The 13,767-nt window shown below is 43.1% G+C and overlaps 1 protein-coding gene across 3 annotated transcripts in view; it reads left to right on the top strand.

The window, feature by feature from the left end:
* Positions 1-13,767, top strand: part of LOC141154787 (neuronal PAS domain-containing protein 2-like) — a 212,568-nt gene that overhangs the window by 132,912 nt on the left and 65,889 nt on the right. For all 3 annotated transcript variants that reach the window (XM_073641197.1, XM_073641198.1, XM_073641196.1), the window contains exons 4-5: positions 6,749-6,903; positions 6,999-7,090. In XM_073641197.1, coding sequence (XP_073497298.1) covers positions 6,749-6,903; positions 6,999-7,090 — 247 coding nt within the window. The remainder of the gene's footprint in view (positions 1-6,748; positions 6,904-6,998; positions 7,091-13,767) is intronic.

The raw sequence follows: 13,767 nt of genomic DNA, 5'->3' as shown, positions 1-13,767 counted from the left end.
TTTAAATCTCTGGAACTGTATGATTTAAAAAAAAAATATTTAGGCGAGCAGTGGGAATAAAATAAAAGCAAACACTGGCCACTTTTGAATTTGGTGACAGGTCCTCTTTAAGTCCAATACCTACTTCTCAAGACCTGAAACCCCACTGATCAACTGTACACAACAAGGGTCACTGATCACCCATACAAATGGGGGAGACAGCCACAGCTTTTGCTGAAGAACAGGCATAGTGGTCTACTGGCCCATAAATCTACTGGCCAGGGTCTTATATCTTGACCACTTCAATACTGAGCACAGGTAACAACATATCAAACTTTAATTAAAAGTTTAGTTATACTTCAAATCACTTCTGTAACAGAATTACATCAGATCTGAACAGAGAGCAGACCAGCCGCAGAGAAAATAGATTTCCTTTGAGTGACCGTAGTTCACAAAAACTTCCGTTAGTCTGCAATTTTGCTATATTGTTCCCCAGATTATCGCAATACCTAAGTTACGGAATGATTTTGATTTACAATACAGAAGGTGTATGCAGTAACTACATATCATATGGCAGCTTAGTTTTTACCAATGTAACAGTAGGATCTTTGAGCCCATTTCCCAATTGCATTTGCTCCTATTTTAGTCCTTTTTTAGGTTTCGCGTCTTTCTATTTGCTCCTTTTTTGAACTCTTTTCTATTCTAGACTTTTTTTTTTAATTCGCACTGAAGGCAGAGTTTAGGGTTTCCACGTTTTTCCCTGATTCATTATTTGCAACTTTTCAAAAAGTTGTAAACTTTGTCACAAATGTATTCCAGTCGCCTCCCCTCTACCCCCCGTACTAATTTAATGTGCTCCATATATTTTTGCATACTTTTATGTGCCATTGTGCAAAATGTGTGACTTTTTAGACTAAAAAGTCACATGAAAAGCAAAAAAAGAAAAAAGAACGAATTGACTTCACGCAAAATTCATGAACCTCGTTTTGAAGAATTTGGCACAAAACGGGCAACGAATACCACAAGTCAATCCCACAAATGTTGATTCAAGCTCTTTGCCTTTATATTCCATCATTGTTATATTCCAATGCTTTGGATCTTCCTCAAGATAAAGCAAAGAGAGTTTAGTCCCAAAAATTCCAATGTTTTATTTAGACAATTGTAAAAAAAAAAATTCCATGGCACGCAAAGGCAAAAATAAAGAAACAAAAACGACGCGTTTCAGTCTCAGATTTCACTCTTAATCAGAGCTCTAATTAAGATCGCAGTCTGTGATCAAAATGCGTCGCTTTTGTCGCCTCTATTTTTGTCTTTGAGTGCCATGGAATTTTTCACAAATGTCTAAGTACAACATTGGAATGTTATGTAAGGAGCTGGGACTAAACCCTCTTTGCTTTTTCTTGACTTGTTACGTTGGATCAGGACGGAGTTGCGTGCCCCTGGACTATATCGGGCATCAATGCTGAGCTGGCTGTGTCATTACCTTGGACCTTCGTCCCATCATGTCTGTCTGACATTCGGGAATATTGAGGCACCTACCTATGTATGTCAGCCAGTGGATCTGTGCTTTGGCTGTTTTTGTGCTTCATTGTGATTTTGATTAAGGATGAATAGTAAAAATACTGATGACTAATACTGGAGCTCTGCAGACCATTACAAAGTCATTACTGCAGCTCCCACAATGCCGACCCGCTGGGTGCAATCATAGGCACTTACTGAAATCCACATGACTCAGATTGAAATCTCGACTTCCAGATCAATTTTTTGTGTGATATGAGTCCCGAATTAGAGGCGATCTGCACAAAGTATCTTGTTACATTGCTTCCAAAATTAATTGAGAATCTGGTCCACGGGTGACACTACAGCTCACTGTTTTTAAGTGAATATTATTCTACCTGATTAATTGTGTATTTTAATTTCAATATTTGTGATGTGATATGGTCACTTCATCTACAGATGAATCACGTCTATATGGCACCGAGGGACAGAACAAACCTAAGCAGATACGTCCCTATATATTGAGACTTAGTTAAGGGGGGGCATTTATGCATATAGCATTTATGCATACTTTATCGAAGTGCCATAATTTAGCAAAGTGCCCTGGCAGTTAGAAAATGGCAGTTGGACAGGGCAGGAGACAGGTAAGACATGCAAGACAATTAAACAAACTTGCTTACAGATCATCTTTTTGGCAAACAGTATTCACCATTTGTATCTGTGCCATTTATACTCTGGTTGCTACAATCATCCACATTCACCGTTCTCCCACAAATGCGGCACACTTCATCCATATTAATCCCTCACTCCTCTCTTCTCCTATGTACAGTTGTCATGCTCTCTTCACAATGTTATACCACGCAGATCCATTCATTCCCACCATACAACGCAGGAAACGCTCTCACAAATCACTCAATCATCTGCTCACTCTCTGTATCTTCCTTCTATTAGTCGCAGGTGATATTTCTCCCAACCCAGGACCCTCCAGTAATAATAACACTAACTCTTTCCCTGTTACATTCAGAAACCCTGCTAATCTCATTAATATTCCCTGCATATCTTCTGTCTCATTCAACTGTGCCCTTTGGAATGCACGCTCAGCTTGTAATAAACTCTCTTACATCCATGACTTTTTCCTCTCTAATTCCCTCAACCTTCTGGCTCTCACTGAAACCTGGATCCAGCAGTCGGACACCACCGCCGCTGCAGCTCTCTCCTATGGTGGCCTACATTTCTCTCATACCCCGCGACCTGACAACAGATCAGGTGGAGGTGTTGGTCTGCTTCTTTCAACAAAATGTACTTTTCAGGTTATCCCCCCTGTACCCTCCCTTATCTTCCCGTCCTTTGAGGCCCACACAGTCAGACTCTACCGGCCCTTCTCCCTGCGAGTGGCGGTTGTCTATCGCCCCTCAGGTCCCCTCCGTCAATTCCTGGATCACTTTGCTGCCTGGCTTACAAACTTTCTATCCTGCGACATCCCCACGATAATCATGGGAGACTTTAACATCCCAATTGGCGATCCTCTTTCCCCATCTGCCACGCATCTTTTATCATTAACCTCCTCCTTCGGCCTTTCACAGCTTGCTAATTCTCCTACACATGAGGACGGGAACACATTGGACCTGATCTTCTCCCGGCTTTGCTCAGTACATGACTTTACTAACTCTCCCCTTCCACTCTCTGACCATAATCTTCTTTCATTCTCTGTCAAGAACTGTGACTCTACTCAAGACACTCCCACCGTCCACACTTATAGAAATTTACGCGCCATTAACACCCAGAAATTTATAAAAAAGTTGCAATCATCATTGGCCCCAATCTCCTCCCTCTCATGTCCCGAATCTGCATTGAAGCATTATAACAAAATAATGCTATGCGCCCTGGATGAAGCCGCACCTCCTACACAAAGAACAATTCGGCATAGACGGCGACAACCCTGGCACACGCCTCAAACACGTCTTCTCCAGAGGTACTCCAGGTGCGCTGAACGGCTGTGGAGAAAATCAAATCTGCCCGAAGATTTCCTCCACTATAAATTTATGCTGAAAACATATAACTCTGCCCTTCACCTCTCCAAACAAACCTACTTTAACAACCTCATCATCTCACTTTCCAATAATCCTAAACGACTCTTTGACACGTTTCATTCTCTCCTCAATCAAACAGCACAGGCCCCGACCACCGACCTCAGCGCTGACGATCTGGCTAACTATTTCAAAGAAAAAATTGACCATATCCGACAGGAAATTTTCTCCCAATCCCCAAATGTTATGCATGCTCCCCCCCCGCCACATTGTATCTTGCTCATTTTCTGACTTCGAACCAGTCACGGAAGATGAAGTGATCAGGCTCCTTGCATCTTCTCGCCCTACCACCTGCACCAGCGACCCTATTCCCTCACATCTCCTTCAGTCCCTTGCTCCAGCTGTCACCTCTCACCTAACTAAAATTTTCAACCTTTCCCTCTCATCTGGTATCTTTCCCTCTTCGTTTAAACACGCCAGCATACAACCATTACTTAAAAAACCATCCCTCGACCAGAACTGCACGGCCAACTACAGACCTGTTTCCAATCTTCCCTTTATCTCTAAACTCCTGGAACGCCTGGTCCACTCCCGTCTAATCCGCTATCTCTCAGACAACTCTCTTCTTGACCCTTTACAATCTGGTTTCCGCTCTTTACATTCTACTGAAACTGCCCTCACTAAAGTCTCTAATGATCTACTAACAGCTAAATCTAATGGTCACTACTCCCTGCTGATTCTCCTGGATCTCTCTGCAGCATTCGACACTGTGGATCATCAGCTCCTCCTCACTATGCTCCGCACTATTGGCCTCAAGGACACGGTTCTCTCCTGGTTCTCCTCTTATCTCTCTGACCGCTCCTTCTCTGTGTCTTTTGCCGGCTCCTCCTCCTCCCTACTTCCTCTTACTGTCGGGGTTCCTCAAGGATCAGTCCTCGGCCCCCTTCTTTTCTCCTTATACACCGCTCCTATTGGACAAACAATCAGTAGATTCGGTTTTCAGTACCATCTCTATGCTGATGACACCCAATTATACACCTCTGCTCCGGACATCACCCCTGCATTACTACAAAAGACCAGTGATTGTCTTTCTGCTGTGTCTAACATTATGTCCTCCCTCTACCTAAAACTGAATCTGTCAAAAACTGAACTACTCGTCTTTCCTCCCTCCATTAATCTACCTGTGCCCGATATTGCCATCTCCGTTTGTGGCTCAACCATTACTCCCCAGCTACAAGCCCGCTGTCTTGGGGTCATTTTTGATTCAGATCTTTCTTTCACTCCTCACATCAAATCACTCGCTCGTTCATGTCATCTACACCTCAAAAACATCTCAAGAATCAGGACTTTTCTCACCTTTGACTCGGCAAAAACTCTTACTGTCGCTCTTATTCATTCTCGTCTTGACTATTGCAACGCTCTACTAATCGGTCTCCCTCTTACTAAACTCTCCCCTCTCCAATCCGTCCTGAACGCAGCAGCCAGGATCATATTCCTCGCCAACCGCTACTCAGATGCCTCTTCCCTGTGCCAGTCATTGCATTGGTTGCCCATCCAATATAGAGTTCGTTTTAAACTTATCACGCTTACCCACAAAGCGCTCCATGCTTCAGTACCCCCCTACATCTCCTCCCTTGTCTCAGTCTACCACCCTACACGTGCCCTCCGTTCTGCAAATGACTTGAAACTAAAATCCTCCATAATCCGAACTTCCCACTCCCGTCTCCAAGATTTCTCGCGTGCTGCGCCAATTCTCTGGAATGCACTACCCAGGACAGTTCGATTAATTCCCAATACCCACAGTTTCAAGCGAACCCTAAAAACACATTTCTTTAGACTGGCGTATCACCTAAACACACTCTGTCCATCCCAGCTTTCCCCCATATTAAAATCTTCTTCAACTTCGGGTTCAAACCAACCATGCACATAAAAGCCTCTGTCAGGACTGCACACATACTGGCTGGCGACCAGTCCATGTATTATTATTTATCCTATTCAGTATATCAAGGCTGCATTATACAATATATGTACTTTTTACCTTTTGTGTCTCCCCCACTTCCTCATAGACTGTAAGCTCGCGAGCAGGGCCCTCACTCCGTTCGATATGAGATATGCTTATTCTGTATTGTCTGTATAAGTCCCCCCTAAAATTTGTAAAGTGCTGCGGAATATGTTGGCGCTATAAAAATAAACTATTATTATTATTATTATTATTATTATCCCTGTTTTTGCAGACAATACTTCTGTAAATGTCCTTGTTTGAGGCTGCCTGATTTGTTAGGGTTTGTGCACACAGAGTTTTTTAGTAGGTTTTGGAGCAGAAACTGAAAAAAACTTTCCAAATCCTCGTCAAAAATCGCAAACCTCAAAAACGTGGAGATTCTGCTCAATTTCTGCTTCAAAAAGTCTGCAAAAAGACTCTGTGTGCACATATGCTTAGGCTGTACACACACAGAGTCTTTTTGCTGAGTTTTTGGAGCAGAAACTGAGCTGAAACTCAAAGTTTTTGCAGAGTTTTGAGACTTGGAGGAGGATTTGGAGAGTTTTCGTTAGTTTCTGCTCAGTTTTTGCTCAAAAAAATGCATTGAAAAGCTCAGTGTGCACATAAGCTTACACTGTTTTCTCATGGTTTCATTTATCCGAGTAGATGAGGATTAAAATAAGCCTGTGCTGCACTGTGAGGCAGTGTGTTGTATAGCATTTAGAATTTCCTTTAACAACTTTGTACATGTAGTTACAGTGTATGTACTTGAATGGTAGTTTTCTAGTTAGGATGTTGGGCACCTGCTACACCTCTTTAAAGAGGTATTACCATCTCACAGAGTCACAGCATAAATGTACGATATGCCATCCCTTTGTGCTAGATAGAGGTCCAACCAATTGGAACCCCATTGATCTAGACAACGAAGGGACCTCATTTGTTATTTATCACTGTGGCCCCTCTACAATTTTTCCTTGCACAGTGGCACCCCCACAACGTACCCTACAGAGGAACATGGCATATCCCATCACATTTTCTTTTTCCCGTCATGGACAGTCCCAGGAAGCCCACCACAAAAGGATACGACCTATGATAATATACATATAAGAGGGGCATTATTATACTTTCTTATGGGCATTCCTGGAGCAGCGGCAAAGTGTGAGGCTTCCCACAATCCAAATCTTAGGAGATATGAGCATAGCCTTGTACAAACCATATAGTGCTGCTTTATTATAATACCTTTTATTGTATGGTTTTGATTCAGGGCTTCACGGAATAAATCTGAGAAGAAGAGAAGAGACCAATTTAATGTCCTCATTAAGGAGCTATGTACAATGCTGCACGGTCATGGACACCCTCTCAAGATGGACAAGTCCACCATTCTCCAAAGAACTATTGATTTCTTGCAGAAACAGAAAGGTATGCTATACGGCTGCATGGTGGATACACCATAATGGTGTGCTTCTAGTAATATTTCATGTATATTCATGTACAATGTATTGCCTCTTTCCTAGAAATCACAGCACAGACAGAAGCTTGTGAAATCAGGCAGGACTGGAAACCGTCTTTCCTTAGTAATGAAGAGTTTACCCAGTTGATGTTAGAGGTAAAGCTTATTATATCATTTTGCATCCTTCTTCTTCTTTCCACTAGGATTGAAATATCCTAAAATGAGTACGGCATGATGACCATCTAAAAAAATACTTTTGCAAAACTCTGTCATGAGATGTTTATGCTATATGTGTCTATGTGTGGCCACCCGGTGTCTGACATGTGTATTGCAGCATATTGTAATATATTGAATTGCACCAGAAGTTTGAGTCCTTAATGAAATTCGCAGATCGATAAGGATGGACGCATCTGTATTGCAAATTGTTTTTTCTCAAAATGGATTATAGAATCTGCTCTTACAACAAAAAAGGACTTGTCTATTTTTTGTTCACCATAAAATAACAATGCATCTTATTTTATAAAAATCGGCACTGTGCTATTTTTTCTCCTGGAAATGATAAAATGGTGGTTTTACCACTTTCCTTGTCAATGCAACATGTCCTTGTACGCTCTGATGCTGCCCGATCTGCGTCAGACAGTGTAAGGACACACCTGATTAACAAGAGGAATGGGAATCCTCAATAGTCAACTCATTTATAATTTTCCAAGAGGAATAACGGAGGAACAGCAGAAAACGGTGTCCTCCGAAAAAGTTGATCCAGCATTTTTATTTTGTGGAGAAATATTTACTAAAACGAATTCGTCATGAGAGCTGACGAGTCCTTTTTAAGTTATTTATTAGACATGCAGTACAACGACATGCTGCTACTGTTACGTGGGTCGTATGACTATCCTACTATGGCACTCGGGCACCATGCCTAAACCAGGTTAAATTCTAATCTCCATTGACATCACTTTGTTGAGTGAATCTATTTGGTAGGGTGATATTACTTTCTTGTTCTGGGGGTTCTGACAGTGTTAAACTAGAGAGGCAAGGGCCCACCAGTAAGATTGACTCTAAGGGCCCACTGTTCAGCTACATCTAAAAAAACCTGACCCTAATACACAAATGTACCCTTCTTTCTATGTAATCTTAAACAAAGTAGTTTGTATAATGAATGATTAGTTGATTAATTTATCAAGTATATTAGTACTGCTCATTAGCAGTTCTAGACAGGGGCCCATCGGTGAATTTACCCGCTCCCCGATGCGCCAGTCCGAGTCTGGGTACTGATATTTCTAAATTCAGTTTGATAAAAATAATTCAGTGACATTTTTTTAAAAAAAGTCCCACAAAAATAACTTCTTTGTATGAAGTTATAAATTACTTAACTACATAACCTGGATATTGCTTGTGAAAAATGTATTGTGTAACCCCAGGTTTCTTTAGGTTCACTGCAGTTTTAGCAGTTTGTAAAATGCCACATATATTTTATGATGGAAATAGAAGCTATTAAAAACTTTTATGACAGTATAGGGTTAAACTCACAAATGCAATTTTTATGTAGTTGTTGGAGCCAACATACAAAAGAAAAGAGAACTATCAGTCTTTCTTTACATTTTTCTGGAACTTTTCCTGGCTTTGGTTTAGAAACTGCAGCGCCACAAAAATGTCACGTGTGATTCCAGCCTCTGAGTTGTAGAGCGAAATGTATTAAAGGGCTTGTAAATCTTTGGAGACATTTTTATTTTACTTAATTGAATGTGTTGAGGAGCTAAATATCTTTTTTTGCAATTGGGTTTAATTGAAAATGTTGCACTCTTTGGCTTTTACTGACGTGTTTCTCTGCACACGCAACTTTGATGTGGTCTGTGGTCATAAATCAGCCGAGATGATCTCAGAAAAAGACAGATAAAAGCGTTACAAACGCCTCTTTGCACTGTCATACCGGGCTGACTGATGGATTCTAAGTTAACTCCTTCTGCAGCCAGCAGTAGACAGTGTAACATAGAGGCTGTAGAAGGCAAATGGCGCAAAACTTTAAATGGAACACAATTGCAAAAATGATTTTTAGTTCCAAATACAGGCATTTAAGAAAAAAATATCCCCCATAGGTGGACACAATGTGACACTATTGTGTTTACGATTAGTGATTCAAAAAGTTAATACAGTCCCAACTACTGATTTTGGCTACAGAAATATGGCATGCGAGTGGGGCACCATATTTTTTATGTATTTATCCGTAAACCAGGTCTAGATTATTTAGGTAAAGCCGACCATACACATTAGGTGGCTGACGGCCAAACAATGATTCAGCCGATCGTTCTGCCAAAAATCATCTCAGCCGACTGTCCCATACACAGGATTGCTTGCTTAGCCAAGTGCTCCTGTACTCTCTATGAGAAAGTAACCACTAGACATGTGAGACGACGACTTATCTCCGGCAGATAATACGATTGTCAGTCCGAAATCAGACATGCCGGATCGATACGTCTCCCGACAATAAATGATCTGGGCTCCCCATACACATTAGACTGCCGGCTGAACCTGTCGATATTGGATGACGCAAGATATAGGACAGATCTAGGGTTCATAACCGTATGCCGATTGTTCTTGGCCAGAAGTAACACCATTCGTCAGAAAATGAAAAGGAGTACGTCTGCCCAAGATACAGAGGCTGATATCAGCAGACTGGATCCTCCGCCTGTGTTACCAATTTGCATGCATTAGAAATCAGTGCCAGCTCCTCTTTAGTCATCAGGCTAATTTATTCTGTAAAACAATGAATCTTGCTCAGCACATAATCCATCCCTTTTTCTGTTTTTCCACTTGGGCAAGTGGAGGCACAGTATGTCAAGAGCAAAATGCTTGTTTTCTCTGTGAAGAAGGGAGTGGGCAGAGCTGGCATCAGTAATTCTGCAATTATAATGGTAATAGCGCAAGCATTTGAAGAAGCTGTTCCACAGGCACTGCTTGCCTGGAGGGTAATACAGGCTTGGCACCACTCCGGGAAGGCGGAAGGAAACGGAGAGAGGGAATGGTAATGAGCGCGGCCGAGGAGGAGAACACACTGTGACCTAGTCAGCCCTGTGTCTCTTGGAAAGTGATGAGGACTAGCAGGTCCGACCGCCGGCTTTATGTCATCTTTATGGCTGCTTCACAAACTGCTAACAATACCCAATTATATGGAGATTAGTTACTGGCAAAAAACAAAAATGGTTTAACTAATAGTACCTTGTCTGTCAGCACCTCTATCTAACCTGTTCTAAAAATGACACTGTGCTTGATGGTATATTAATACCAAGGTGTCCCACTGCCAGATATTCACTTTTTGTAATAAACCTGGTAGAATGATAATACAGAAATGCAGCAAATCGGTGACACATTTTTTTGCTATATGATAACAACCATAGGAATAACTCAATATAGAAGGGATTATACAGGGTGGTCCAAAAGTAGGTGAACAGAACGTGTAATAAGGTTATGAAGGGGGAGATTTATCAAACATGGTGTAAAGTGAAACTGGCTCAGTTGCCCTTAGCAACCAACCAGATTCCACTTTCCATTCCTCACAGACTCTTTGGAAAATGAAAGGTGGAATCTGATTGGTTGCTAAGGGCAACTGAGCCAGTTTCACGGATCTAGTTTTCACAGATAGATCTCCCCCAAATCTGTTTTTTCTTTTCAGATAATTCAGATAATACATAATGGCAAATAATTTAAATGCAGATCAAAGAAAATAGATTTTAACAGAGTATTGGAAATCTCAAAATGCTGAAACCGTTAGAGCAAATTGGGTTGAAACATTTTGAAACATTTGGTACTCAAGCCCCAAAGAGACAAACCATTTACCGTGACAAATTCAATGCCACTGTCTCAATCCTTAATGCTCCAAAAACTGGTCGACCCAAAACAGTCTGTACAGAAGATAATAAACAACTTGTTGCTGAAACATTTGTTCAGAGTCCAAAAAAGTCCACAGAAGAGCCTCTCTGGAATTGGGAATTTCACGAGCTTCTATCATGCGAATCCTGAAATCTATTGGGTGGAAAGCTTATCGTCCACGTCTAATTCATGGTTTATTGGAGGATGATCCAGACAGGCGGCTGCAATTTAGTGTTTGATAAATCGCCCCCTTCATAACCTTATTACACTTTCTGTCCACCTACTTTTGGACCACCCCGTATATTAATGTGACATGTTTAGAGTATCATATTATACTTGTCATGGGTAGGCCTCTGGACAGGCTCGTGGACTCACTTTGTCACCATTAAGTTTGGCCTAGGGAGGCAAAATCTAAGAAATGTTTCAGTTTTTAACTTCATCTCAAAACAGCAAACAATAAGCAACTTCATGAATGAACAGGAACCTGGTTGCTGCGGGACGGGGTGCCGCTTCTGAGTAGGTTTATATAATCAGAGGTGATCAGTAGGGATGAGCGGACCCTTGGAAGTCTGGGTTCTGGTACCCACTTTATTCCAAAGTTCGGTTCAGGTACCAGGTACTTGAACCAGATCCCGAACTCCATTGAAAACAATTGGGATCCAAACTTTTGAGCTGGAAAATGTTTCTCTCTCTCTCCTCCCGGACTTCCCCCGGAACTCCAAAGTTGCAATAGTCTTCCGGGAGAAGTTCATGTTCGGCGTTTAGCACCGGACACTGACTGTCTAGTACGAACCCTGAACTTTTAAATTCGAGTTCGCTCATCTTTAGTGATCAGTAGTGTTGAGCATTCCGATACTGTAATATCGGGTATCGGCCGATATTCGCGGTATCGGAATTCCGATACTTAATTCCGATACTTTTACAATATCGGATACCGGAATCGGAAGTTCCCATAATGCCTGCGCTCTGCAGTGTCTGTGAAGGATGACAAGTTGGATGGCAGCGCGATCCAGCCTGTCATCAGAATGCCATCCCAGCGGGGGAGAATTCTCCTGATTGTTTAAAAGCCGGCGGGCGGTATAAAGCCGCCGGCTTTTAAACAATCACACAGCCCCATACTGCTTCCCTGCAGCCTCCCACCCCGATCCTCCGCTCCCCTCGCCACCTCCCATCCCGATAGTAAGTTAGGACCGGGCGGGGAGCGCAGCTCCAAGGAGCGGGGAGTGAAGGACCCGGGCGGGGAAGCCGGCAGTGAAAAGACTTCACCGCCGGCTTTCCCGTTCTGTGCTGCGCTTTCCCGCCGGTTATTTCAAATGAACAGCTGAGGTATCAGCTGATGCCGATCAGCTGTTCATTTGAATTAGCCGCGGTGCCCTCAGAGGGTTCATGTGAGTTCATGCTTGACTGCATGAACTCACATGAACTTTCCCACGGCCGCACAGGTCAGCCACACCCCCCAGACCATCAGACCGTCATGATTAGTGTGTGTGCGGGGTGTGTGTGCGGGGTGTGTGCGCGATGTTTGTGCGGGTGTGCGCGGTGTCTGTGCGGTGTGTGCGGGTGTGTGCGGTGTGTGTGCGTGCAGGCAGACATAGGCCGATGTGACACTACTACTCCCATCGGCCTATGTCTGTCCCCCGTCCACTCGTGCCAGCAGGATCAGCTCGATGGGAGCAGTAGTTCCCATCAGACTGATCCTGCTATTTAAATTGCCCTACTGTGTCCCCAATAAATGTTAAATACATGTCATTGGTGGCCAGTGGTTACCTAAAAGAAATTAGTTCATACATTACCTGTCCCCGCCGATCGCCACCTAAAATAAAGTAAAAAATAAAAAACTACACCTATACTCACCAAGACACCTAATTCCCCGAAGCCATCGATCTCCTGTAATAAAATATAAAATAATAAACCACAACCTTATCCTTACCCCTCCGTAGCAGTCCACGAGTGTCCCACGAAGATCTCCAGTTCAGAGCAGCCACATAGAATGTGACCGCTCTGAACCGCTGCCGCCGCTAGAATGACGGGGCCGTAAGGGTTCACCGGAGTTCAGGCAGCGCTGCTCCGGTTAGCTCCTTTACGGCCCTGCTGTATCGTGAGAAATTCCCACGGTACAGCAGTGCTGTAAAGGAGGTCTCCGGAGCTGCGCTGCCTGAATGCACTCCGGTGACCTCAGTCAGTGGCTCCTGCTGCCGGGAGTGGACGTGTTCCCGGCAGCGTGAGCTTACAGAAGCCATGCACAGCTGTCACCATCTCCAGATGTGACAGCTGTGCATGGGAGATCAGTGCAGGAACGTGGACAGGTAACTATTATTTTTAGTAAACTAAGAATTAAATAAAATTGTGTGTTTTATTTCAAATAAATTATTTTTTTCTGGGTGTAGTGTGTTTTTTCTTTTTAACACTTTGTAGGTTAGTAATGGGGGTGTCTTATAGACGCCCATCATTACTAACCTGGGCTTCATGGCAGCTGGCGCTGACATGAACCCCACCACTATTACCCCCTGCCACCACACCAGGGCAGCGTGGAAGAGCGAGGCTAAGTGCCAGAGTTGGCGCATCCTATGGATGCGCCATTTCTGGGGCGGCTGACGACTGGTGTTTCTAGCCTGGGAGGGGGCCAATATTCATGGCACCCTTCCTGGGCTATTAATATCAGCCCCCAGCTGTCTGCCTAGCCTTTGCTGGCTATTAAAATAGGGGGGACCCCACGTCATTTTTTTGGGGGGGTCCCCCATTTTAATAGCTAGTAAAGGCTAGGTATTCAGCTGGGGGCTGATATTAGTAGCCTGGGAAGCTCCGTGGGTTTTACCCCCTTCCCAGGCTTCAAACATCTGCCCCAGCCATCTGCTTAACCTCCGCTAGAGACTAAAATTATGGGGGATCCCACGCCATTTTTTTTTTAAATAAATCCATTATTTTAACACTAAATGACATTTGAGGAGTTAATAAAGATGCAGTCC

The sequence above is a fragment of the Phyllobates terribilis genome, unplaced genomic scaffold, assembly GCF_046119375.1.
Source record: "Phyllobates terribilis strain yellow unplaced genomic scaffold, ASM4611937v1 Scaffold_7__3_contigs__length_470593459, whole genome shotgun sequence".
Taxonomy (NCBI): Eukaryota; Metazoa; Chordata; class Amphibia; order Anura; family Dendrobatidae; genus Phyllobates; species Phyllobates terribilis.
The sequence above is the reverse complement of the archived record's forward strand: the minus strand, read 5'-3'. Positions and strand labels throughout refer to the sequence as shown.